The sequence below is a fragment of the Phoenix dactylifera genome, chromosome 11, assembly GCF_009389715.1.
Source record: "Phoenix dactylifera cultivar Barhee BC4 chromosome 11, palm_55x_up_171113_PBpolish2nd_filt_p, whole genome shotgun sequence".
In the NCBI taxonomy this organism is placed as follows: domain Eukaryota; kingdom Viridiplantae; phylum Streptophyta; class Magnoliopsida; order Arecales; family Arecaceae; genus Phoenix; species Phoenix dactylifera.
The window spans coordinates 23,713,424-23,741,281 of NC_052402.1; the positions used below are offsets into that span (position 1 = coordinate 23,713,424).

Below are 27,858 nucleotides of genomic sequence, written 5' to 3' on the forward strand. Positions count from 1 at the left end.
ATGCTCAACTAAACATAAGCTGCTTTAGAATGTGATAGTTTTGTATAGTCAACCAAACATGCAAAAACTATCTTTCCAAGTAACATGTAGTTTACACAACTTTTCTAAGAGATGCTCAACTAAACATAAGCTGCTCTAGAATGTGATAGTTTCGTATAGTCAACCAAACATACGAAAACTGTCTTTCCAAGCATCATATTCTCAGGCATTAGTTTTTCAGAAAGTCTATGTCCAATTTCCCATTCTCATTGTTGATATGTCCTTTTTCATTTATGCAGCCTATTGATAGACCTCTTGAAGATTAAACGCATGCGTACAACTGCTGCTTCTTATAATAATTTGAAATATCTGTATTTCATTAGATAATGGACCAGCCCTGAACTTCTGCCGACAGGTTTAAAGGCTTTCCAGGAGTATCAGACATGATTTCTGATGATTCTCACATAATGATGCAAACCTGATGAATATTTCATTAATCTGAAGTAATTTTGGAGCACTAAATTGGTTATTTGATAACTATTGATGTTTCCTGTTATGATTCTTCTGACTTTACCAAACGCATTAGCACTTAGAATAGCCACGCTAATCACAAATAAACTGCAAAGGCACGGGAAAAGATGCATATTTGTTAAGCTGGAAAAAATACATGCTTTTTTTGGGGTAAGAAAAACAGAAAATACATGACTTTTTAAGATGGAAAATGCTCAAACACAGAAAGATCCCAGGTCTCTAAATGCCTCGTCAACTCCATATTTTGACGCACCCCCATAGACTGCACTCATAAGCTGCACAGATCGCCTTGGCACCGTGAACCAGAACTTTTTTATGCATGAAACAGGCATCCCTAGCACTGCTCCTTCAAGATTAACCTGGTAAATTATAAGAACTTAGAGACGAGCTTTATTTTCTATTTGCAGCTGGAAGTTTACCAAGACCACAATTGGCATTAAAACAAAGTATGCATTAAATTGACCAATGCAGTATCCTATCTGGCAAATCTAAAGTTTGGTTACTATTGTCAATGCTTAATTATGTTATATAGCACACTGACACTAAAAGCATGTAGTAAGAAGATTACACCTGTCTACAAAAAATATGCATGTAACTATCTCAGCTCATGGTGTTGCCTGCAGTGATGCATTACAAATGGAGAGAGAAAGCTGACGAACACCGTCGAGTTAGTTCAGGTGACAGCTCCAAAACCTGCTGAGAGACCAAATAAGTGAAGCAAGACGTGGTTACATCATGGAAATTTCATCCTCGACGAAAAAAGAGAAATCGTGAAAATTTCATGAAATTAAGCCATGCATGCACTCTGGTTGCATGGGATGACAAAACTTTTTTGAATTTCATACAAAATAAGGGGAGGGAGGAGAAGAACAGAAACATCCAACTTGGATGAATATTGCAGCAATCCTTGTACAATTACATATATAAGGGTTGCAATTGGTTAACTCTAGTATGAAGTCACTGGAATATTTTAAGATAAACAGGCAAGGGTAGTATTCTCATCCATAACGTCATCTAAGTTTCCTATGCTTGCATTTTAACCAGAGTAGGTAGCAGCAAGTCCAAGCCAATCAACTCTATATATTAACTTCACGAGTATGTATGCATACACGCTTCTTGTGTAACTATCAGCTAATACTAATTGGCATATCTGAACTTTATTCACTTCAGAAGGAATATTCCTTCAGATCCGCCTTCAAATCACCCACTTCCATGTCAGCTAAGCATTCCTCAGCAGTTAGTGGAGGAAGCTGCCTCGTCTTTCTCTTCAGGTTATGCTTGTGCCATTCGGATTTGAAGTGCTCCCTATATTGTTTCGCATCTCCTACAACGGCATCACACGTGCTACATCTGTTCTGCTTGACCTGCTCTTCACCACTTCTAGTTTCGGCAGAAATCTTCTGCTTCTGTAATCTCTCATTTATTTGGACCATAAAAACTGATTCCTTCGTGGACTTTGAGGGAAGGTCTTCAGTATCATCATACTGGTCTACATGAGAATCCCCCTCCACATGCACTGACACAGCAAGTATTTCCAACCTCCCTTGCAAATTTCTCACTAGAGCATCACAATCACGGAAAAGACCAGGTTCTATTTCACAGACCTGCACCATAAACATGTAAAATTAGAAATTAAGTTAATGCATATTATATCTATATCTATCTATCTCTCTCACTCTGTATGTATGTACATATTGATACTTGTATTTACATGATAAATCTTTGGAAAAGGTCTAATGATTCAAAGTCAATGATGTGTTGATCTTGATCAAATAAAATTATAACCATAACATCTTGTCTCATAGGCCTAGCTTCATGAATAATTATTTATCAAGCAGTCATGCGACGAATAGCCTCTGGTGTTATTGAAAGATTTTCGAAATCCTTTTTCACAATTCACGTACTCTTTTTTCAATTTTTCAACATAAATTCAAGCATTTCTTCTTACCAAGGTGTATAAAGAATATGTTTTGATCATTTGTAGAATGAAGTCTTGGAAAAACAAAAATTCAATATCAATGCTAATTCCTTGCATGAAGCTGTGGACCTAGTGTGAGACCTGGTCCATACTCCCTCAAATCGTGACCACTTCTGTTGTTAATTGTGCATCCAAATTCCATTATTTGGAATACATTTTTTTAATTAAAACTCAAATGAGAACCAAATTTTCAGCAACCTATACATTTCCAGCCCCATGCAAAATCCTAATAGGTTCCCCTCTACGGGCTGTGACACATCAGCTTGGCATCAAATATGATGTAGAAAAACCAAAGGGAAGACTCTATATGCGCTCGTAAGATACAACGGCGAAGCAAATAACGAAATTGTTCAAATCTGAAACTAACGAAATTGATATGATTCCTACCTAGTAAGCAAATACAAAAATGCCTAAACTATGATATAATTAATCCAATGCAAAAACAAGGGTAACTATAGTGCACTCAGTGAGCAGGGGTGGCACTAGATGTAACAACCTCAGCAATAAAACTAACAATTTACAGTCAAAAACCCTTCGATGGATCAGAATGTAGAAGATTATCATAGCAATGGAGTGACTTCAATTCTTGATGGTTCCTCCAAGTGATGTCAGGTGTTTTTCACACCAATCAGCAAAATGGAAAGAACTGTCACAATCAATGAAGTAGAGAGCATTTACAAGCCATTTTATGGCAATGTAGAGACAAGGAAAAATAAATAACATGACTGCTGCAGTAGAACAAGACAGCAGCCTTCATAATAGTAGTATTTCAGATATAGGGATTGATTTTAAGACAGGATTTTTGTAGCAGATGATCAGATTGATTCACTTTTGAGGCACCTGGCAGCAGTCAGCTGCTAAAATGGTGGCTGAGAACTATCATGTTTCAGGCAAATCAATTAGTAATAAGGTTTTCAAGGTTGTTTTATGGTTAGGATAGGGTTCAAATAAGGGGAAAGTGGCAGCAGCAGCAGCTATCTAACAAAGAAGAAACATGGAGAAGAGAAGAAATGGAGCAAAGGAGAAGAGATAGAGGATAGAAAGGATGCTGACTTGCAGCTCCAGAAAGGCCTCACACTTGTCTTCGTGTTGCATGAAGGAAAATAAACTCAGAAAGTGAGGGCTGAATCATTACTCCATTGTACCATAAACGAAAACAGAGAAGACTCTTCAAGGATTTCAGTTTGGTATCATCGCAGTTTGCCCACCACGTCTACATGTCAAGGACAGTCATCATATCAAAGTGAGAGGAGTCTTTGGACACCTAGAAAATGTCACTAATTGATTAGTATGTGCAATAAACTTGATGCAACGTGAAATCCCTACAACCTTTTATTTCATCACTCAACGCAGTTGTAAGTAAACTGAATCACAGGAAGTTCAAGCTACAAGATTTGCAAAATCTACATCGCAGCCGAAGCATCTTAGCACCAGCAGCCCAAAGAATACCAAGCACATAAAGAAGCTATCATTTTTTTTTTAAAAAAAAAGAAGCCAGTAATTTCTCCTTGCACAAAATAAGATAGCGGGCAACAAAAAGAGCATTACGACTCATCTTACTGAATTTGCAATCAAGACAACCACAGAAGGGCCTCAAAAATATTATGAAATCATGGTTAAAAATCACACAGCCATGGATGATATATTCCCAGTCCCATCGGAGATTAAGGATAATATCACTTCACAGGAGAGTTGTAGAAGTTATAAAAATAATTAGGTTGCTTATATTGAATCTGAAGAATTTGGATAATCAATTATAAATACAGTCACCAAGAAGGTCTATGTTCTGATGAATCCAAAGTCTTCCAACATGTAATTTGCTTCAGTTGATTTGTTGCTTGTGATTTGTTCCAGCAGTGAGACATAGGCTCATTTACTCTTGTCTTCACCGAAGATTGGATGACGCCCGGAGTCCAAGCATCAAAAAAATTTTCAGACATCTGATGGCAGGCGTCAATCACCGGTTATCATTCAAATGAGGGATTAAACATCACCATTTATGTCAACTAACCAGGCCATCTATTTTAATTGGGGTTTACATTTTCTTTCTACATCAATTGAAATTTCATTTCATATGAAGATTTAATTCTACTGAATTTCAGGCCTTCCATCATCTCAGTAATTCTAAATTAGCATTTAGATTTTACTCCAATCAATCAAGATGATCTCATTTACTAATAAAAACACTATCCTTTTGTTCTTAGAGTATCAGAAATAACTAAATCAACGAAATGTAGAAAGACATGGACTTAGTGCTGAACCTTGGTGCATACTGTACAGCCCCATCATGATTGCAAATTCACTTATTGCAACATTACTTGAATAACACTTATCACCACCCCAGCTTGAATCCTCAACAGATTCAATGTCCAATTTACGTGCATCTTCTTTTTTCCTCGAAGTGCACCAGATTAGCTCTTCCTGTACTTCATTTTCTGCCCTCTTAGTGTTTGTATGTCATTTTGCTCTAAAATTTTCCATTATTTGCACAAGCAAGAAACAGCTTCTCTCTTCCTCGCCAGTCCAAATTTGTTCTATTGAATTGTTGTCGTATTGTTGTCGTTTTCTCAATATTTGATGCATCAATCTTTCCTAATCATTTGCCAAAGTCCTGATTTTCAAGATTTTATTACAAACGTTAGCAAAACCAAGCCAGCTATGATAATTAATTAATACTTATTTGGTAATTGTTAGGATCCTATTACCTTGATCGCCATACCATCTTCAGTGCTATCTCCACGTCAATTTTTTGGCTGAAAGAAATAATACCTGGCAACTCCTTAATCAAAGTTATAAGCATCCAGCCTTATTTCCCAACTAACTGGATTTGTCTTTATAAATCTTTATTCGCTAAGTATTCCAATTTAGGACCACCTCTCATGTTCTCCCAAGCTTCTCCATGTCTTTCCTCACAACTTCCATCCATATTACCTCAGATCGTCCCACCATTTTCCTACAACCTTCAACAAAAATTAAAGTACCTCGACTTGATGGAGGCCCCTCAGATCTTTGTTGTACAGGCCCATAAAATCCCTGACCATGATTCATCTAAACAAATCCATCTAAGGGAGTTTTCATTCAACAATCTCCAAAAATAATCTCTCCTTGCTAATTTATTCTCCAGACTTTACCAAAGATGAATCATCACCACCTATCCTATATATAGTTTGATTAATGTCCCTAGGTTTCCTCTCGCTCATCCTAGAGAGTATACAAATTTCTACCTAGCCTTTTTCTGAAACCAACCTAGCATATATATTATCATAAGTTGAACAGTTTGCTATCCTCAGCTTTTCAACATGTTTCAAAGACATTGATGCTATCATTTCTTTGTTATTCCTTGAGTAAGCCCTCTTTGCCTTGATCAACTCTTGGATGTCGCTATATCACCACCAAGTTTCCTTGGAACATGTGAATAAACTCTCCGAGATCAACTCCAGCAATTCACCTAAAACAATATGCAATGTGATCTCACATCTTATTTGGTTCAGATCTTAAGCTCCTATCACTAAAAGATGTCACATTCTCTCATATAATCTTTACCATTTTATTTGTGGCAATTCATCATTTAATATTTTTCTTCTTGCTCCTGCTGGATGAGTATCAACCTATGTCGTCCGTATCATCTTACAGAGCTTGCACGTTGATCTCTCTTTTCTTCTTTGGAAGGCAATAATCTATCTGGGGCACATTTGATATACTTGTGGTAGTTTAATGTTTTTGTGCTACTGCTCTGTCAAATTTAAGTACTGGAACCCCATTGCATTTTCTATCACCAAACCAATTTCCACAATGTAGTCCCTGCCTGATCATTTAAATCCCCCTTCAAAATTCATTATATCAGTCCATCCATCTACTCTCAGAATTGCTCCTTCAATCTTTCCTCTAATCCTACTAGAAATGGATAAGCTTTATTAACAATCTTCTTACTGAAAATCAAATTATAGAGCCTCTTGATCATGTAATTCTTGTAGTCTAGAACAAACAAAGAGCAACATATGAAGACACCTCTTATGGCCTTCATGAAATAGCTCACATAATAACTGATATGAAGAACTCAAAAGTAGGACGCTCAATGGCCTTCTTAATTTCTTCATTGTACTTTATATGCTTATAACCATGAATCTACCATCTATTATATCGACACAAAAATTGATTTTCAAATAATAGAGGTCAGATTATTTATATAAAAGGAACATTACATAATATTTTAGACGACATAAGGCATTGCACAAAGTCAGGGAGAAGATAGCAATTATATAATGATCTTAAAAATGAAAGCCTTCCAAACTACATAAATTGCTGGAAAATGTCAGTTTTACAATTGCAAAACAACTGGTTCTAACATTTGAAACTACCATTGATAATTCTGCTACAAAAATCTGTTGTTGAAATAACTATAATATCAATCTCATATTATTTCCAGCAACTATTGTAATTAATCCAAGATATTGAAAGTTTGGAAAAGCATGGAGCAAAATGGTACATGTGCCTCAAAAGAGTTTTAAAGTACAAATAATCAGCAAAATCATCAGTTATGAAAATTTCATTTCAACAAGAGCTCCTAAGACTTACAACAGATAGCTGATTTCCAGATTCATCCTTTGAAACAATGCTAGCATTCCATCCATTGAGCTTATCCATGAGAACAGAAAAATTCTTCTCAGGTACAATAAGCCGAAGTCTCATTGGGGATCGCTTTATAGGGAAGTGTTTTTCAAGCTCACGTATAACTTCCAGAGCCTGCAAAAGAGAGAGAAAAAACCGATTGATTTCAGTTAAGGTTCTGATGGAACACAAATATCATTATGCTTGGATACCAGATCCAGTTATACTTACAGATACTAAATTACTAATATCAATTGCTTTTGTATTTGCATTTATCCAACATCAATAAGTTCACCACTAATTGTACAAGGAAGTCAAATCCTTACACTCAAAAGTAATGTTGGATTCTTTTAAGTTGATTTTAATTTCTCAAGAAGGCTTGATAACAAAAGACCAGCATTTTCCAATAAGACACTACACAACTGAAATAGTGAGAATTGGTAAAACTCCAAGACAAACAAAATGAAATCCTACTTCTAATAGTTGCATAAGATATAAGTAGAATCAAAATTTGCCATACCGGTCGGTACCGCGCCATACCGAGCGTACCGTACCATACCAATACCGAACCGGTATGCTATCCCATACCATACTAATACCAAACCGGCATCCTATCCCATACCATACCAATACCAAGTATGCCTCGCCGTCTCGTATCGTACCATGTACCGAAACTGTAATAGGATGGTACTGGTATGAGTTCCAATACCGATACGGCGAAGTTTGATTAGAATAGTAGAAATGCATGGTGAACCCTAACCCTCAAAGGAAATTGCGTTTAAAAAAGAGGAAAAAAAACACTGCCCAAATGACTAAATTCAGCAGCATGATACATTTGGATTGTCTGATATGTATAACAAGCAAAGTACCTGTTTCTTTGAGCTGGTATGAGGATCCACTGCAAAATGAATTTCATGCATAATCCTCTCGATCATGCTGATCGTATAAGGGCGCTGAGTTTCTGGATTGATAGTCTTCTGCATAACTATTGTTGCAATATCCCGGAACTGACTTGATAGCTGAGACTCTCTCTCCTTCCCAGCAACTTGAAGCTCTCCTTTTTCCAGAATCTGATAGCCGTACAAAACAGGAAAGCAAACTTATTTCTAGTAAGTTGCAGAAAACATATATTCCATTCCTACCAGATTTAGCCAAAGAACTTACAAATTTGAGAAAGACTTATAAACAAGCTATAAACAAATAAAGATATTACACATTTAGACTAATCAATCCAGAAAACAGTGATAAAATATTATTGAAAAAAAAAAATCATAGCATCACTGCCCACCAAGTTTCAGATGGAAAAGCCAATCCAAGAGTAGCTGGAACCAAAAGATGCATAATCACCAAATCTACTCAACATCTGTCGCAACTGTGTCAAACAATAATCTTATATAATTCATCTATAAATTGCAGATTTGTGATAAAAGGTGTCACAACAAACTGAGGACTGAAATGGCTATGACAGAATATCTTTAGCTAAAATCATCTGTTTATACATTCTAGTATCAGAATATAACAAAAAAGATTAGAAAAACATTATCAGCTCACAAGAATGTGATTATTGACAACCAACTGACCTCCAAGCATATTTTTGACTGATCATCAGTGCCAAAAGCTGCAATCAAATCCTTTGATTTTGCAAGAATTCCTTTAGAAACATTTGCGTAAACAATTTGTGACTGCAGGACTTCATCCAAATCTTTTTCACTGCATCAGATATTGAAGTGTTAATCAACAGTTCCACATCCAGCAATGGTAGAAAATAAAATACTCAGAATTCCCTCAAAACAGATGTTATAGAGGAAGTAGTCAAATGTGATAGGCATTAAACACATAGAGGTGCAAAAAGAGATAAATATCAGACACATCTGTGATGGAAAATATTGAAGATAAGAGCATTCTGGGTGTATACAGACTGGGTACTATAATTTTCTCCCTAATGTATTAAACACATTTCAAAATTAACAACTAGAATTTGCATAATGCAAGTAATGCATAGATCTCTGTTGGCTTATACTCTGACGGCTAAAACCAGCAATGTGTCGATTGCCAAGAGACATAATCTAGGATAAAAGAGCATTGAAGCTCAGACAATTATCATTATAAAACTTGCAGAAAAGCATCACTAGCATTATATAAATTTATTCAAAGAGATGTTACATCTCCGTTAGCATGTCAATGAATCAAGTATCAATATACTTCCACTCTAGGGACCAAAATTACCCTTCTAATGTTAGAAATCAAGACAGCTTGGAAGAGCCATTGATAAGGTCCAGAATATAATGGACCAGAAGATAACAAGCAACTGATCCCGTGATCAATGAGCAACAATTTAAACCGTTAGTGATGCAAATAGCAAAGTATCCACAATCTCGATAAGAAGACCAAATGTTAAAGAAGGAGAAGAAGATAGCTAGGTTTCAAAAATCCGAATTTTGAATGATTTTTCTTAATCAAAATCTGATTTTGACTTTGATAGCTAGGTAGGTTTCAGCTGATTCCTATACTTGATTACGAATAAATCTATGACATGCGATTTTTGAGTTCAAGAAAACATCGAAAACTTCCTCTACGACCTGTGGGTTAGTTCTAGAGCCCAATCTATCAAAACATCCTCTACGACCTGTGGGTTAGTTCTAGAGCCCAGTGTGAAACTAGGGTTTGGACATCATCATATAAGAGAAACGGAGAAAGAAAGAAGAGCGCAGCAAAACACACGAAATAAACTAGGTTTTGAGGAGGAAGCGAGAGAGGGAGAAGGCGGACGTACACTCCGGAGCGCCAAGAAAGGACCTTGTTCTTGTAGCAGGCGATCTCGAAGCGGATGCCGTGCTTCTTGAGGCGGACGATAGCCACGTTCGTCAGCCGCTTCTGCCCGATCGGCTGGACCAAACTCTTCGACATCCTTCTCTTCTATCCCTTTCACCTCTCTCTTCCTTCGGCCTTCGGAGGGAGCGAGCGAGCGTTCGAGAGGAGAAAGCTGTATCAGGACGGCGGCGAGAGAAGGCAGAGGAAGTAGATTGCGTCGGGTTGGCTCGTAATTGGATTCTTCGCAAGCCAGGTTCTGTATGCTTGCGCCCTTCAGCCGGTTGCCTCTGGAAAGCTCTTTTCAGAAAACCAAGCGTGCTCCTAAAAATATTTAACATGATGATCCTAAAAATATTATTTTTTTTACAGGTACAATCTCTAAAATATATAAAATTATATAAATATTTATATACATATATATATACACACACATATATATTCATACCATATAATGACATTAAAAATTAAATAATTTAAAAATTAAAATAACTAAAATATTCTTACCGGTAGACATGCAAAAGGAAAATTTTATATACTGTTAGGAGAGTATTCATGCAAATAGAAATTTTGTGAAGGTATTCATGCTATTACGCATATTTAGGAGAGTATATACTTAAAAAATTTCAATAAAAATAATCAAAATACAGTAAAGAAAATTTATTAATAAAAAATAATAATAAGTATTAAATTATGATAATATCAACTGTTATGGAATAAATTGTATTATTTTTATGAAATTCTAATTTCAAAAATAAACAACGACTCAACATTTACAAATTACTAAAAAATATTTAACTAATCTAAGTATCTATATTAATTTAAATTCGATATGCTTTAATCTTTTAAAAATAATAAAAAAATATGTAAATGTCATATATTCAATAATGATAATTATATCAAAATCAAATGGAGAATTAGTATTATCTAATATTTCAATTTAACCGAGTCGAGATCTCAGAAAAGAAAATTAACAATGTGATTCGATCTTTTTTGACTTGTCAATCCAAGCGAATCATAAAAGACTTGACAAATTTTAGTCGAGTTTTAATTTTTTTTAAAAGATTTTTTTGAATGTATACCCTTCGAAATATGATAAATTGTAGGAATACCCTCATAAAGTTGCTATTTGCATGTATACTCTTATAATTTTTTTTTGTATATTTACCTATAAGGATATTTTGGTTATTTTAATTTTAAGTCGTTTATTTTTTGTCCACATTAAATGGTACAGGTCCATATGCAAAAAAATAAAAAAAATTATATACATGCAAATAGAAATTTTACAAGGAGGGTTCACATGCAAAAAACTCAAAAATATTTAACAAGAACATCTTTTATAAGTTTGGACAATGAATAATTTCACCCTAAATTTTTAAAAATTTACAATTAGACATTGCAATTTATTCTCCATTACAATATAATTCCGTTATTTATCTCCATTAAAAATTGTTATCATGATCATCATGTGATAGCAGAATAGACCTATAATTTCATTAATACCTTTTCTACTGAATCAACAAAAGGTCATGCAGCATTTATAAAAATATATAAGAAGATGCAAGAACCAGTTATGTAATTCAAGTAGAGATAAAAAATCTCTCTCTTCTGGTGGAAAAAAAACAAACATCTTTATTGTAAAGGCAAAATACCATGAATTATCTTTATTGTGAAGGCGAAATGCTATGAATAGGTAAATCCAGCATGAACAAGATGAGAATGTTCCCATGCATTCATGCTTGATTGAAAAATATTTTTTAACTAATAAATTTGACCAAAATCTACATATTGCTTTTAAAAGATTTTAAAAGACAAAAAAGATAAGGCATAATATTAGCAATATATGGTTAAAATCATGAATTCTTCTAAACACAGAAGAAAATTATCGTCTTTAATTGAATTGCACATTTACAAATGACTACTACAAAAATATATCAAGAAATTTAGCTAGTGCTTGTAAAACCCAGTTGCTCCAACTGATCTTAACAAAAACAAACGAGAAGTCCAAATTCAGTTGGTATGGGTGTTTCTCACACAAAGAGGACCAAGAATTCTAAGTCAAACCTCAGTAACATTAAGTCTTCGAACACCGGAATAACAAAAAGATGTTCAAGAAAATAGAAAAAAATGATCTTTGAGACAAAATAAACCAAATGGGATTGAAAGAAAGATGTACCCCAGCTTCTCCTTCATGCCGAATCATCACAAATTTATTATTTTGTGCGAACCTGTCACCATTCTTGCATTGGCTTCCATCCTTCCCTTGGATCATGAAAATGCTCCTTTTGCTTAGGTTCTTTCACTAGATCTTTAGAATAACATCCCAAATCAAGAAGATCAAGAACAAGAAAGAGATGGAGAAAGAAAGAGTGATTTCTTCTACTCAACAACAATCTCTTCCATCATCCAAATTGATTCCTACCACCAATGGACGACCACCTCTGCCCATCCAATCCTACTCTCTCTCTCTGTGCGTGTGTGTCTTCCCCTTCATTCTCAAAACAGCTTTTCTTTTGATAGGTAATCCCCCAATTGATGGAGGATAATTTAGATATTTTATACAAATTGTTAACAACGTTAAAATATAGATAGATGACTGGACCACATTGCAATGAAAAAATAAGTTAGAGGATCTAATTGAAACTTTTTAAAAATTTGGGGTTGAAGTATTTCTTGCCCAAACTTGAAGGAGTGTCTTTGTAATTATTTCAAAATAGTTATTTTATATTTATTTTTATTTTTTTCTATAGAAGTAGTTATACAATGATCAATATTTATTTTTTTGAGGAGAGGCTACTCTACTAGCTAGAGAAGATCAAGCGAAGGAGGATTGCCGAGGATCAACACTTCACCAATCTCTTCAAGGAGGGTGACCCCTAAACCAAGCCACCAAGAAAGATATAGTTTGCTACATGGATGCAGCTTATAAGTGCTTCTATAAGGAGACACCTGGCCTCTTCCTCTTGACGTTAAGAGCCATGCTCACTCTCTCATCATATATTTTCTTCATTTTCGCCCTGTGGAGACTTTTGGCTTGTAGAAAACCTTTTTGATATTCTGAATGAATAATCTTTTCTTTTCAATTGGTCATCTTCACTTTGTGCTTTAATAATAACTCACCCAATGGTCACCCGACCATCCCTATTGTCTACATTTGCATTCATTTTGACAAAGTGGGATAACAAGGTTTTGGATAAATCTCATTGATTGTTCAAGAGTTTAAGCTTGCAAGTTGTTTGTAGTAGATAAAGTCAACCTTAGAGGACTTTTAAGTATTTCGAATGGTACCTTCTAATCAGGCGACAACTCTATCCTTGGACCAAAATAGTAGGACAACCTTCTATGCTAGGTCCTTGACGCACGCCAGGGGTTACAGTTGTTGAGGCAGAGCTGCGGGCAGTCTGGGAGGATTTATCATATGCCAGGCGAGTATTGGGTGTCGAACGAGTGTTCCTCGAGGGAGACTCATCTATGGTGATCGACTGGATCCGGGGAGCGGACAGGTATGGTGATGGTCACCCCCTTATTCGGGAGTCTTGCAGGATGGCTCAGATGATAGGCGACTTTCAAGCAGCACACGTGTTTAGAGAGGCGAACAAGACAGTGGACTGGGTCGCCTTCTTCGTCGCCCGACACTCCGAGGATTTTTTGTGGACGTCTGTTTTAGACGCTCTTCCTCCTTTATCTTTGGTACTTTCTAGTGATTTGACAGGCTGTACTCACATTAGATATATATGAAATGAGTAGCCATTTTTACTTTCTACCCAAAAAAAAAAAAAAACTAGCTGCTTGTTACTGTTGCACCTCAATCCTAGTGAGGGCATTCCATCGCTGCTCATCCAAGTCATCGAGTTGTCATGGCATCTTGGTGACCATCAACTAGCAGGTTATCTTGACCTGTGTTCCGGGTCGGGATTCGGATTCTGGTGAGGCCAAATTAATTTGGATTCGGATTCAGATCCTCATATTTGATCCACGAGGCCGCCTGCCTTTCATCGCAGAGGGAAGAATTAGGGCTCTTCCTCGTTCGTCCCATTCCGGACGGTGTCTTTGTGTCCGAATGGAGGACTCCGCCAAGAGGAGACAGAGACTCCAAGCCATGCGCTTGGAGGCAGAGGCCACCACCTCCTCCTCCTATCAAAGCCTCAACTCTTCCGTTCCGCCGTCTCTACCTTCGCCTCAGCTCTCTAACCCTCTTCTCGACCCGCCGCCGGCCGCCGAGAGCTCGCCACCGGCCCGCAGGTTCGACTACTACACAGACCCCATGTCGGCCTTCTCCGGTGCCAAGAGGAAGGGCGGCCCCGGTGCCTATTGCTCTCCGACCCCCCCTCTCTCACGCCCTAATGGTAACGTCTCCCTTCGATTGCTATGAAATCATGAACAGTTATTATTAGCCTATCATTAAATTATCATCTGATTCTGATTAGCTGCAACTTTTTGTCTTCAATCTTGTACTCTGTGCTCGTGAATTGCTCATATACTTATCCTTTGCATCTTATGATATTTAAAGCTCCTTTTCTGATTGTAAGTAGTTTATGTTCTTGTGTAATTTCAAGTAAGGGATTCCTAACTTCTTTTCTATATATCACAAGGAAGCATCTTCAAGAATTAGGCAACTTCTTGTGGGCTTACCTCCGTAATTTAATATGGGTCACTTTGGTTGGACGTAAGTTTGGGAAGTGCTAGAAGTGAGTTTATGGGGAATTGGTTCTTGAGAGGTGACTTTTAATTCCAGTTATTGGGCACCATGAAGTGCTGTTTTTAAAAGTGACAGAGTGATGGCTATGATCAACCATAGTTAATGACGGTCAAATATAATGATAAAATTCTAAATATGGGACCTCCAAGTTGTTAAAATAGTTATTTTCCTTCAAACCATCTTTGTGAGTGTCTGAAGCGAAAAAAAAAAAAAACGTTTGTTCAAAAAGAGCATATATGAACCTAAGGATGCTGTTGGGATGATAGAATTGGAAACGTCTCCACATAATGGATGACAGATAGTCACATAAGCTTCTAGAGAGTTGTACCCAGAAAATTGTTAATGGAATTTTTTTAATATCATGCTAAGATGTTGGACATCATCCCTAGTTTATAAAAGAACTTGACACAAACACAAAGTGCCAAAGGTGATGAACAAATTCAAAGCAAGCAAAAAAGAAAGATGAATTTTTATGTGCTAACAAAGAAGGTGATGTTGGAGGATAATATTGTTTATCAAGTGAAATTTAGTGAAGAAATGATTGCAGAAGCAAATTGATTTTTTGCACTAAGGCTATTTATTATGAGATATCTTTTATTACTCACTGATGGTTGGGTTTGGAGTATACATCTTGTCAAGTCATATGCTAACAATATTAGATGACTGCAAAAAAGAGAAGTCTTAAATTGAATGTGCTTTCTCAGGTTTTCCATTCATGATTCATTGAGAAATTGGGTTTAGTGCAATGCAATCCCTTTGAATGCAACAGAAGTAAATAATGGATGCTGATTCTTTGAACAAAGGTGGTATAGACACAATCTATGTTGCTACTTTGGTTTCTCTTGGGTCATGCATCAATGGAGCTCATCTCATTTCATGTACTTCTTAGTCATGCTTACAGGCTCAGTTTTAGGTTTTATGCATGCTACACTTTGTGAGTTTTTGATCCTTTTTTATTGTTCTAGCTATAGGTTTGGTATACTGGCTCATACCAGGCATAGCATACCGTACTGAATGGGTATCAAAAATGAGGCTTAGTATGCCAAACCGACCTCTATAGTTGGTATTACTAATATTGTACTAGCATGGTACCTGTAGGGGTCTAGTACCAAAATGACGAACCTTGGATTTAAGTAATTTGAGAACGATGCCTTATGCTGCTATTTTTAGTTTGTTATTTATAATTAAGATTTAGGTTTGTGCTTTCATGGTAGGATCTGGGAACTACATCTCTTTAGGATTTGCACTGTCCAAAGACTGACTGAACACCTTGAACTTATTACTTTTTGTTTGTCACAAGTATATCGCTTTGCCTGTATCTACTTATAATTAACATGAGGAATTTAGTTTAAGTTTGTTGATTGATTTAGTTTTCCTGCATCGCATGTATATTCTATTTCTTTGTCTAAACTTAGGGAGTCAAATGCATGTTGGTGTTGGGTGTGAGAGGTGTAGTGTGGTTGTGTAGATGTCCTTCTCTCTCTCTCTCTCTCTCTCTCTCTGGTTGCTTGTTGGGGGCGGGGAGTCAGAAAATAGGAAATTTTATTTTGTGTTCGCTTTTCACTAATTATCTATAAGGAATTTTATTGTGTAATTGAGTGGAGACCAGTAGTCCAACTACAATGTAATTCATTAAAAATGAAACAACAAATTGACCTGAAGTGATGATATTTTTAAATAAATCTTTCGAGCTTTATCCACATTAATCTTGGATTTTAGTAGATTTTTCTAGCATACTAAGTTTCATCTATCTAAAAACCGCTATTTGCTTCTGGAAAATATCACTATAGAGAGGTTTGGTGAAAATTTTAGCTTGCAGCTATCCATTCTTGTGAAATTTCCCATGCTTCCAATGCAACAATTGTTATGGCTCATAATGTGTCTTCTTCACATGCCAGCAAATTATTTGTACTTGAACATGCTTAATTTTCTTCTTTTCGCATTTACACCATTGGTCTTCATGCTTCTTGAAATTCACCATTTCTGTCTTTAAGATGCTTCCATGATTACCCATCCTACATTATTTAAGTAATTTCCATTCCAAATTCCAAATTTTGATTTTTTTTTAACTTTTTGATCATTTTGTCTAGATGCAATCATGCAAACTTTGAATTTTTGTTTTTTGCCTTGGATATCTAAGCTTGCAACCTTTTAGTTCTCTGAAGAGGGCGGCTGGTTTGACTGTGGAAAAGTAACATCCAGGTCTTTTCCGAGTCTAGATATTTTCTTGACCACCTCTAGGGGAGCGAGTTCCTTCTTCTTCACCACTGCAATGTTTCCGGTAGTCCAGGCACACCAAAGAACTGCTAGAAGTGTCATGAACTAATCAGCACGATTAGATGATTTTGGTTTTTGTAGCAGATTTAGTTTCGACCAATCGGTAAGTGGCAAAGTGAAGAAGACATCATAGTCTGCTGTAGGGAGGAAGTAGTGTCATACCAGTGACAATTTTGAGCAGTCTCTAATGGCGTGAAGAATAGTTTCAGTTTCAGAGTTACATCTTGAACATTCTTTCCTTCGGGAAAGCCCACGCTGACCGACCGACGCTGGCTCCATACTGTTGTAGTGCTATATGGAAGCTTTCTAAAGTTTTGATTTATGAATTCACCGTCGAGATCTGGGGAAGGGAAGGTTTCCCCTCCCCCGAACCCCCTCCCCTTCCAAGGGTTATGGAACCCGAACCTCGTAACCTTAGGTTCGGGAACTTTCGGGATATCAGGGGATGGGATGGTTTCCCCTCCCCCGAACCCCCTCCCCTTCCTTAGGCTATGGAACGTTACCCCCCCAAAGCCCCCCTCGGGGGGGAATAGGAGGTAATTAAACTAGACGAAAGGCCGGGGGGCCCACCCCCCGAACCCCCGGTGTTCTCAAACGGCGAAGCCTTACCGCTTCCGGTTTTGAATCCAATCCATAACCTCATAAATTGGATCCAAAACCTCATCAAAACAGAAAAGCTTCCATACTATAACAGGAATTTCTCTTGAACTGCAACTATACTGTGTGTAGCCTATTGTGGCAACACAGTTACAAAAAGGTTTTAAATTTTTTGCGGGCATTTAAGATGGAATAACCAGCACCAGCCTGTAGTAGCATCAATGGGGATAGATAGGCCTTGATTATAGGTTGATTTGACAGAAAAGAGGCTATTAGAAGTTCCCATCAACAACATACGATCAGCCATAGCATCATTGAGAGGAATAGGCACAGCCCTTATATGCTTTAGGACTTCACTAGGGATGCTGGAGGTTAAACCACTGAATTTCCACATTTTATTTTCATCAATAACATCTGCCACGTTAAGCTGAAGCTCCTCTTGTGCTATTCGACACCCGAGTAGTCACATAAGGGTTTTCGCCAACCCATTTGTCAAACCAAAGTGAGGTTCTTTCTCCATTACCAAGCCTGCTGAGTAACCCTTTTTTAAACATTCTACTCCTTTGAGGATATTCTTCCATGTAAAAGAGTCTGATGCTTTCAACCTTCTAGTCAAGAGGTCGCCATCTTGTAATACTTTTGTTTGAGTGCTCGAACCCAAAGTGCTGAATTGTTGTGAAGTAACTACTAATCCAATCTAGCAAGGAGGGCATCATTACATAGCCACATGGATCTCAAGCCCATCCCTCCATATTTTTTAGGTTAAACACAGTTTCCCAACTCACCAAGTGAAGCTTCCTTTCTTCAGGCTCATCACCCCAAATAAAATCTCGGTTGAGCTTGTCAATTTAATCACAAATTGATCTAGGTAGATAGTTGGTCTGCATAGAATAAATTGGGATAGTGGATGTGACCGATTTAATGAACATAATTCTCCCTACAAGATTTAGAGTTTCTGACTTCCATCCTGCCAAGCGCGATTGAACTTTCTCCACCGTTGGGTTAAAAGTAGATTTAGAGACCCGAGACTGTATAATGGGCACACCAAGATACTTCCTGAAATTAGAAGTGAGAGAGATTCTACACCTTTGGCTGATTCTTTTGGCCTTCCTTCTTGAAGGATTTTTAGAGACAAAAAGTTTAGATTTCTGAAGACTTAATTGTTTTCTCGGAAGCCTTACTAAACTTGTTAAGTGTCCGCATTACTACCTTGGCTTGTGTGAGAAAAGCTTCTGAAAAATAATCAAGTAGTCCACAAAGAAATGGTGGGAGAAGGGCAGACCATCCTTTGCAAGAGTGAGGGGCTTCCACCGTTTCTCTTCGACTTCTTTAGTGATCTTGCTAGATAGTTTCTTCATCCAAAGCACAAAGAGGTACAGGGAGAGTGGGTCCCCTTGTCATAGACCTCATGTGCCTGGAAAAGCTGAAGTAATTCCCCATTCCAATTAATGGAGAATTTAGTAGAAGAGATGAAAGACATGACAAGCCCCGCGAGTGGTCTCGGCATATTCAAATCAATAAGAGTTTGGTGCAGAAAATTCCATCTCACTTTGTCATATGCCTTTTCCAGGTCAATTTTCATAGCCATAAACCCCTTTTTTCCTGTTGTTCTCATCTTGATGATTGCTTCTTGAGTGAGAATGACTTTATCAGAAGTGCTCCTCCCTAGAATGAAACAACTCTGATATTGTGAAATTAAGAGATCCAGAAGAAGCCTAGGTCTCAACGATTAACATGGTGATCAACTTGTAAGCAACGTTCATAAACTGATTGGATGAAGTTGCGAAACTGATTCTGGTTGCACCACTTCTGGGAATGAGAGTCATGTAAGTCAAGTTAAGCTCCTGTGGAAAAGAAGCATTAGCAAAAGCAGAATGAACAAGATTGAACAAAGTATTGCTTACAATTTCCCAATTTTTCTGGTAAAAGATTGCTTAGATGCCATCCGAACTAGGACTTTTGAGAGGATGCATGAGGAAGAGCACCTTCTTCACTTCTTCTAACATGATTGGAGCCATAAAAATTTGCTGTTCACCAGTATTTAGAGAGGGGTGCAGGGCATTGATTAGCATCCATGAAGTAGAATCATGATCAATAGTAAACAGTCACTTGAAGTGCTTAAGGACGTAGGCCTTTAACTCTTCTTTATCAGAGCACCAAGCACCATTAGGAGGTCTTAAGCTCTCCACTTTGTTTTTACTCTTCCGGATGAGAGTTGAAGTATTTTAGAATTTTGTATTTAGATTGCTGTGCTCCAACCATTTAACTCTGGACTTTTGACACCAGTGTAACTCCTCATACCTGAAACCCCTCTTCAAATTGCAAAAGTTGCTCTAAAGGAGAGTGAAAGAGCAGTTTTTGATGCCCCTCAATTCTTGCCAATGTCCTGTGTTTATTTGCAAAGATATTCCCAGAAACTTCTTTGTTCCAATTTTTAACAGCAGCTGTCAAGGCATTAGTAGCGTCAATGATAGAATGATTATTAGGCATCCAAGCATCATAAATATGCAACAACCAAGCAGCCTCGTACCTGAAGCATCTGAGATGAGGTGGAGGTAATAAGCCATCTGTATCCAGCATAATAATGGGCAAGACTTTCACCCTGGCTTCTGTAAACATGTGTTTCCACCGGACATTAACTAAGACGCGATCTGTATGTTCTTTTTTTGGGCATTTGCCCTCTGATTTCTGGTCCAGGTGAAGCAGGGGCCAGATGCACCCAAGTCAACAATATTGCAATGGCTTATCCAATCAGTAAACCAACTGCACCTCCACTGGGATGAAAGCATTCCATTAGTTTCATTAACGGATGCAAAATCATTGAAATCTCCAGCTAGGGCTCATGGAAGTGAGGTTGCAGATGAATACTCAATCATAGCTTGCCACAATAGCTCTTGTGAGTGAGAGGGTGCGGTCTCACATGCGCAAAAGAGAGAAGCCACTGGAAGGCATTGACACCAACAATATTTGTATCATGGTAGTACGCAAAAAAAAACTTCGTACCGTACCGTACTGATACTATGCTAGTGTGGCACCGGTACGGGATCCGGTATTAGTACGGTGAACCTTATTTTGTATAGATGACTTGAGCATCTGATGGTAGAACTGGAAGATCAATCACATCGCCCTTCCACATGAAACAAAGGCCGGCTGAATAGTCCTAAAATGGCACTTTGTAGTCACAAACCAAACTGAGCTGGTAGATTCATGAGGTCAGCACCAGAAGCTCTTGTCTCTAGCAAACAAATTGCTTGCGAACAGTATTCACGGCAAATATCATGCAGGTTGAGCCGAAACTTGTTATTTCCAACTTCATGACTATTCCGGACTGTAGCTTTCATAGTTACCAGGGATAGCAAAGAGATAATGAGACTCATCAATATTGTCACTAATCTTGTAGCTTCATCACTCCAAGGCATGAAGAGCATGAGCGGGTGAGCTCCACCTCTTCCTCTACCTTATGCGGGAGTGCGACCTGCTCCCCGGTCCCATGGTGCTTTTTCTTACCGTTAGCGCCCTGTTAGTGCTTCTTTACTCTTGCAAATTTGACTTGTACCCAACTTGTCCAAAACAAGGGCTCCAACTGCATTCATGACAGCAAGAGGATGATTCTGTGGTATTACGAGAGCTTCGCCTATTGAGATGGTCACTGAGGGCTTCTTTGGTAATTGAGTTAGAGGAGGGAACTTGTACGTCAGGAGGCCTAGGATTGAGCTTATGGCTAGGTGCATCATGTATGGGGGATCAAAAGACTGAAGCAGGGGCTGTTGGTACAGGTTATTAACGTGAGGGTTTGCAGCCACTACGGTGGCATTGGTTGAAGTATACGGTTGTGGTTGGACTTAGGGGAGTTGAAATTTCTTAACTTATATCAAGGCATAGGGATATCAGAACAGGCTTGGTTTTTTTGTTTGGTTTGGTGGGCTTGGAGTGGTGGGTTAGGGTGTGTCTTGGGTGACTGTTCTTGGATGTTGGGTTTTGGGTTGCTTGGATTACGACGAACTTCAGTCTCCCTCTGGTGTTGATTTCCATGCATAGAGTCCAGAGAATCCACGCTTTCCAAAGTTCAGTCTTTCCTTTGATAACAGAGGATTTCAAATCTGTTTTGGTTGTTTTGATTTTCCAAACATTCTCTCCTTGGTTTTTGCCGAGTATATTGACTTTCCTTCCTTGACTGCAGTGTGGACAGTGTTGAGCAATCATCCATGAACCTAAACTCTCCTTCTCTGCCTGGGATTGTACTGGCGTCGTCGGTGGTGGTGTTGGAGTGGCCGACGAAGGTGCTGCCCTCTAGTTTGCTTCACCTTCTTCACCCTTTTTCTTTGTTGGACATGATTCCTCCCTATGTCCGTATGCCCTATAGTGAAAACAAATGAGATGCAATCCCTCATATTCAATCCTCTGGATAATTTTTCCTACCTTGACTTTTGAAACTAGAGCCTTTTGTAGTCTAACTTCGACTCAGATTCTTGCATAACGACCTTGATTTTCCAAACCTGTGTTTGTATCGTGTTTGATTGGCTTCTCAATATGTTGAGCAATATCTAACAGATCCTCTTTATCATAATCATGGTCTGCCGTACCGGTACGTACCGGTCCGGCCTGGGGCCGGTACCGGATCAGCGTAAAATTCGGTACCGGTAATTTATTGTTGAAGGACCGGTACGCCACCGGTACGCCACCGGTTCGGACCGGTACGCCACCGGTACGCCACCGGTTCGGACCGGTACGGACCGGTACGCCACCGGTACGGACCGGTACGCCACCGGTACGGAACCGGTTTCGTACCGGTCCGGGCCGCCACCGGTACGCCGACCGGTACCGGTACGGCGGACCTTGATCATAATATTCAACAGGCTATTCCGGCAATGGGATCCAAGTTATGGCAATGTTAAGTTAACAACTGCTCTGAAGGCAATGATCAAACATGAGATATGGTCCACCAGGAAGAACATCCTTCACATGATCTGCATGGTCAAAACAAGCAGCATAAACCCATTGCTAGATACAAAGACTCAAAACTCACCTTCCACAATCTCTTCAGTTTCTCAATGAGTATGGGATAATTTACAGATCGTCCCAGCACTTTCATGATTACTGCTCTTGCCTAAGGGCCGTGAAGGCTATGCTTTGTTTCTTTAGTTTTTCGAACTTTCGGGATATCCAAATCATTTATGTCATCTTCCTCATCATCTGATACATCCTCCTAACCGTGGTTAAGATTTGAAGCGGACTTAGGACTGGACACAAGAGTCTCTTTGAATGATCTCATGCGAGAAAATTTACAGTCTTCCATGGGGGTCTCCTTTTTTTATTATTTCTTTTTTTTTTCTTCAATTTCAATCAATATTCTTCGAATAATACTTTTGTAACAAGAATTGAATTTAAGTTTTAATGGAACCTGGCTTTTGAATTTTACATCGTTGTTGAGCTTGAGAATTTCTTGATCGACTTTCTTTTGCAAAACTCGCTCATGCCTTTCCTTCCTTTCTTTAATAAGTCCTTTTGACACATTTTTTAGACTCCCGATAATATCCCCAAAGTCACAAGCTTGAAAAATACTTCAGACTTTTTAGTTAGAAAATACTAATTTTTCTTAATAGGAAAATATTTTTCTTGCGCTCCTCTTTTCTATTTCCTCTCTATTTGTTTCTTTTCTTGTAATTAACACTTAATAACTATCCTTTTCATATTTTTCTTTGTTTTACTTACCTCTTAACTCGCCAAATTTATTGCTCTCATTTTCACTTCTCAAAATTACTCCTTTCCTTTTCGATTTGTTTCTTCTCCTGTCAATTAACGCTTAATAAAATATTGGCTAGTAGAACTTCTAAATGAAAAAGCAGTTTGTTGTTTGCTAACTTCAATTTTGAAATGCTATGAAACTTTAACATTTATTTTTGATAACCAGACCAAGAAAATGCTTTTAGTATCAAGAAATGACTGTAAAAAATATTGCATAGTACTTCAAATGTTTAACTGTTTATATTATCAAAAACATGTTATTATAAAGTATTTTTAATTTAGAAATTATTTATTTTAATCTAAATAATATAATATTTTATATTTATTATAAATGTATAACAATATTTTATGTTATTATGATTATAACTATATTATTATTATATAATAGAATCAGGTGATATTAGTATTTTAATATAATATTATAATAGGATTAATATTGTTATAATTTATAATACAATTATTATAATATAATAATAATAATACAAATGTTATAATAAAAAGTAATATAATATCTTATCTTATATTATGTTATATTATATTGTATTGTTATTATACTGTACTATCAAAAGCTGTTCCTATAAAGCTTTATTAATTCGTAAATTATTTTTAATATTTAAATTAAATAATATAATTATTTTTTAGAGTGATTATCACGTAATAAAGAATATCATAACACCAAACTGCGTAGTTCGTGATTGCAATAGCAACACAAATATTTGATTTTGTTCACCCAAATACAAAATGGCAGTAAAAGAGTTGTTCATATATCCACAATCATAGTAGCAACATAAATATTCACAAATATGTTAAAAGGAGTAGATCCTCCTCATCGTCATGAGGTTGAAACTTAAAATCCTTAACTGCATGATTATTGGCAATAAAAAGCTGCCAACTTAAATGATTATGGTAATAAAAAATATTTTAACTTAGATTTTAAAAAATTTCGTTACCGGAATTCAAACTCGGGTATCTCAAGCGAGCTTTGCCTCCCACCCTCATAAAAAAAGCTTCCTGGCATATCTTAAGTAGAGCTTTTGTCCAAAAGCTCCAAATCAAAGCTTTTTCTAGTAGACCTTTTTTAGTTTGTGGAGGAGCAAGAAAGATATTTCAAAATTTTTATGTAACACCTCAAAATCACCCAAAAGAGCTTTTGGCCTTTCAAGAAGCACCTTTTGGCCCTCCAAGATGGGGCCTAAGGTCCTGTTTGGAGGAGCTGTTAGTTGTAGAGCTTTTGGAAGTAGAGCTATTGGAAGTAGAGCTGTTTGAAGCAGAGCATTTATAAAAAGCTGTTTGCTGTTTGGTAACTACATTTCTAAATTACTGTGCTACTTTAACATATGTTTGGTAAACAAACTGAGAAAGTACTTTTGTGAGACAAAATGACCATAAAGGACATTACCAGTATTATATAATAGAGCATAATAAAATATAATATGTATTAATACATAAATATATGATATAGTATGATATTAATGTAATGTAATATAATATTATTATAATATAGTACTATAACATTATGTATTATAGAATAATAATTTAATATAATATTAAATTATTTAACATAACATATCAATGTATTATGATATAATGTAATATAATATTATATTTATAGTATAATACAATAAAAAATATATAAAATATTATAATTATTAGTGTAAATTAATTTTTCATCATTCTAATGACCATTTATCTCTCTAACAAATAGAGAGAAAGGAAGAAGAAGATTGAGAGGGAAAGGGGGAAAGGAAGAGGCGGGATAAAGGTTTTGGGGAAAAAAAGTGTGATTTAAATGGGAGTATTTTGGTCCAAAAAACAGCTTTCCGACAAAGCTGAAAACGGTATTTTCGGAAAGATCCAAATTGGAGCTTCTTCCCAAAAACTGTTTTCAGCTTCCCGCAAAAACTGAAACAGCTTTCCGAAAATTTTACCAAACACCATTTTTTATCTAAAAGTACTTTTGGAGGGCCAGAAAGTGCTTTTTGGCCCTCCAAAAGCTTCCCCAAATAGGGCCTAAATCTTGTTGAATGAATTGGCTGCTTGCCTCTATTTTCTTGGTGTAACAGACCTACTATCACCTAAGATATTGCATGTAGGTTATATTCAGAAGCGCAGATGTAGCAGGGCCATTTACTTTTATGTTTGTTTTGTTCTATTTTGTCTTCCTTAACTTTACTTTTCTTTTTTTTCATTTTTTAATGTTGTTTCTAAATGAGAAATAATAAAATGAAACTCTTTTCATCTGATTCTGAACATGTAATGTTTCTTTGTTTAGTTGGACCAAGGACCTATCATACGAGTCCTCATCAATTACATACAACTGAGTCTCAAGGTTCTACTTTGTATCAAATGCTGCCACATTTTCCCCCAGACACCTCATGGAGAAGCCCTGTTCAATATTCAGCTCCATACACAAGCTGCGAAGGAACTCCTGTTGGTGGCTTCAGTGTCTTGACTAGACCTCGTGGTTCCTCTGCCGGCTACTATCCCTCAACTCCTTTAAGCGGCAGTTTCAGCCCTCACTATGGACGAGGAGGCAGCCATGTGAGTCCTCCAGGAATGAGAGGTAGCCCGCATTCAAATTCTGGTAGAGGCAGAGGTGGGCGATTCAGTGGCAACCGCAGTCCACAGTGGACTGGAGGACGGGGCTACAGCTCCTATTGTACTGGTTCAGGCCGGCAGGAAATTGATCACTACTACCTGAAGTCCATGGTAAAAGACCCATGGCGTAAGTTAAATCCTATTGTTGGTGATATAACCAAGCCAAGGAATTGGTCTCTTGACTCGAAGAAAGCAGAGGTTGCTGAGCGTGGCAACGAGTACGGTTTTTCTAAAACAGGCTGCCTGGCTCAGTTTCTTGCAGATGAAGAGGCTGCCAGTGAGACGTAGTTTCTGTATTTCGATTTCAGAGTTATGTTTTCACAAAAATGTCAGCTTCAGGAAGCAATCAGTGTTGTTAATTGAGCATAAAGCATTGGGAATCTGGTTAGCGTGGAATTCAGCTCGGTCGGTGAGATGCCCTGCATCCATCTCAGGTTACAAGGGGTTGGATTTATGTAGGATTCGTGTAAAATACAAGAAATTGAGTGGAATCAACTTGGTTTGTTGATTTAGTAATATCAGATTATTACAGAAGAAAAGTACAAGATTAATTGTCACACTGATTGCATATTATCTCCTCTCTTTATGTCAAACAGATGCTCCGCTTGGGACTATTTTACTTTTTTGGTTACTGAAAAATGATCGGAAGTGCCACTTGTTTATCCGCTTGCGATGTGATTTCATTCAAACCTTAATGAATCCCACCAAAACTTTGCATGCTCATCCCTCCTGCCGCATGGACAGGTGATTGCAGTGCGACATAGGGTCTTATGGGAGATGCTTTTGTACTTAGATCAAGGCAATTCATCTCGTTAACTGTTGGATACGAGTCAAAATGTCACAAGTTCATCTGCCTCTATTTTGTTATTTTATCACTACTGTATGTTCATTTTGTAATACTGAGGGTATTTACTGCGGCTCTAGCCATAAATTTGAGTCCTTTTCAGTAAGGAGTTTGCTACATAATAATCTTCTGGTTCGTTGATGGTTTATTAGGGTGAAAAATGCCAATTTTACCTCTAATGATCAGGGAAGTTTATAGAAGTACTCAGAGGTCAGGCCTTGGCCTGGGAATCTTGGGCATAATTCAGGCCATGCCAGGCTCAGGCCTGAACTGTAATCCTGGCATGGTTCGGGTCTAGGCCTGAACCTGCCTATTTGCAGCTCTATTATGTAGACCAGTGAGTATCAGCCTCTTTTTTTTTGTTTTTTAATAGTCAACCAAAATTAAAATAGTTATTGAATAATTGCACCAAATCGGTGTAGTCTCAGAAGGCTGAGGTCCTGGTTACGCTGACATGATGCTAAGATAGAATCGGAATATTGGAGATGGCAATCAATGGGTAAGGATCATGCAAGTATGTATTTAGTCCCATATCAACTATCTATTAGGTAGATATTGAAAACTTATATAGAACTAAGAAATCTAAATAAGCTTTGTTTTAGATGAGGCCTATTGAAGATAAGATCCATTTTTAAATCATGTTAACCGGTTATCATAGATCCTACCCATCTCGATCTGTTTATTAAACAAGTCTTACATGGCGGACCGTGTTATTTTCTTAATAAATAGGTTGGGTCAGTACCTGATTTTTAGCCCATAAATGGTTAATGTTAGGATTGACAGGGTTGTTTCCAAATATTTGTGTCTCAACCTGACATGAATCTAATCCATTCCAACCAAGCGCATTGCCACCCATGGTGCAGCAAATGTAGGATGGTAAAATATTAAGTTGCCAACGCACGCTTAAGGCACTTTTCACCTTGATTTTGATCGTAATTAAATGATTCGAGTTTGGTTTGACAGATTTTTGCAAATAGTTGTGCCTTAACTATGTATTAACATGATCCCTGTGGGATGATAAAATATTTAGGTGCCAATTTATGACCTTTATGTGCATCAGTGCATGCCTTAATGCATTTCCCACCATGCTTTCGAAACTTAGTAATTCAGAAGCGCAGCATAAATCGGGGTGCCGTCTGCGAGTCTAAAGATCAAGAAGGCTTTACCCTGTTATCTATAAAAGGTGGTGGCAAT

At 37.3% G+C, this 27,858-nt stretch overlaps 2 protein-coding genes and 1 long non-coding RNA gene across 5 annotated transcripts; 1 reads left to right on the forward strand and 2 right to left on the reverse strand.

The window, feature by feature from the left end:
- Positions 1–1,324: 1,324 nt before the first annotated feature.
- LOC103718238 (ribosome maturation protein SBDS) lies at positions 1,325–10,201 on the reverse strand. Its single transcript, XM_008806958.4, has 5 exons — positions 9,870–10,201; positions 8,677–8,806; positions 7,966–8,166; positions 7,064–7,231; positions 1,325–2,114 (listed from the first exon to the last, which is right to left on the reverse strand). The coding sequence occupies exons 1-5, from the start codon at positions 10,001–10,003 to the stop codon at positions 1,677–1,679; spliced, it is 1,071 nt and encodes a 356-aa protein (XP_008805180.2). The 5' UTR covers positions 10,004–10,201; the 3' UTR covers positions 1,325–1,676.
- Positions 10,202–13,883: 3,682 nt separating this feature from the next.
- On the forward strand, positions 13,884–26,540 carry LOC103718239 (protein SICKLE-like). 3 transcript variants are annotated; one of them, XM_026808920.2, is made up of 3 exons: positions 14,124–14,250; positions 22,334–22,532; positions 25,495–26,540. In XM_026808920.2, exons 2-3 carry the CDS (start codon positions 22,412–22,414, stop codon positions 26,106–26,108), a joined length of 735 nt encoding a protein of 244 aa, XP_026664721.2. In that variant the 5' UTR covers positions 14,124–14,250; positions 22,334–22,411; the 3' UTR covers positions 26,109–26,540. The 3 variants fall into 3 exon arrangements, with proteins under 3 accessions (XP_008805181.2, XP_026664721.2, XP_038987857.1); XM_039131929.1 differs by lacking the exon at positions 14,124–14,250 and adding an exon at positions 21,659–21,757; XM_008806959.3 differs by lacking the exon at positions 22,334–22,532 and having other exon boundaries at positions 13,884–14,250.
- On the reverse strand, positions 17,247–22,449 carry LOC120112457. The gene is made up of 2 exons (XR_005514084.1): positions 22,313–22,449; positions 17,247–22,033 (listed from the first exon to the last, which is right to left on the reverse strand). It is a non-coding gene; the product is annotated as an uncharacterized LOC120112457 (long non-coding RNA).
- Positions 26,541–27,858: the final 1,318 nt, after the last annotated feature.

Excerpts from the sequence above, each read along its gene's own strand:
- LOC103718238 (XM_008806958.4), bottom strand. The coding sequence starts at position 10,003 with ATGTCGAAGAGTTTGGTCCAGCCGATCGGGCAGAAGCGGCTGACGAAC. Across the intron at positions 8,807-9,869 it reads CTTTCTTGGCGCTCCGGAGT|TGAAAAAGATTTGGATGAAG; the intron begins GTACGTCCGCCT and ends TATCTGATGCAG. Across the intron at positions 8,167-8,676 it reads AGTCAAAAATATGCTTGGAG|ATTCTGGAAAAAGGAGAGCT; the intron begins GTCAGTTGGTTG and ends TACGGCTATCAG.
- LOC103718239 (XM_008806959.3), top strand. The coding sequence starts at position 13,965 with ATGGAGGACTCCGCCAAGAGGAGACAGAGACTCCAAGCCATGCGCTTG. Across the intron at positions 14,251-25,494 it reads CCCTCTCTCACGCCCTAATG|TTGGACCAAGGACCTATCAT; the intron begins GTAACGTCTCCC and ends TTCTTTGTTTAG.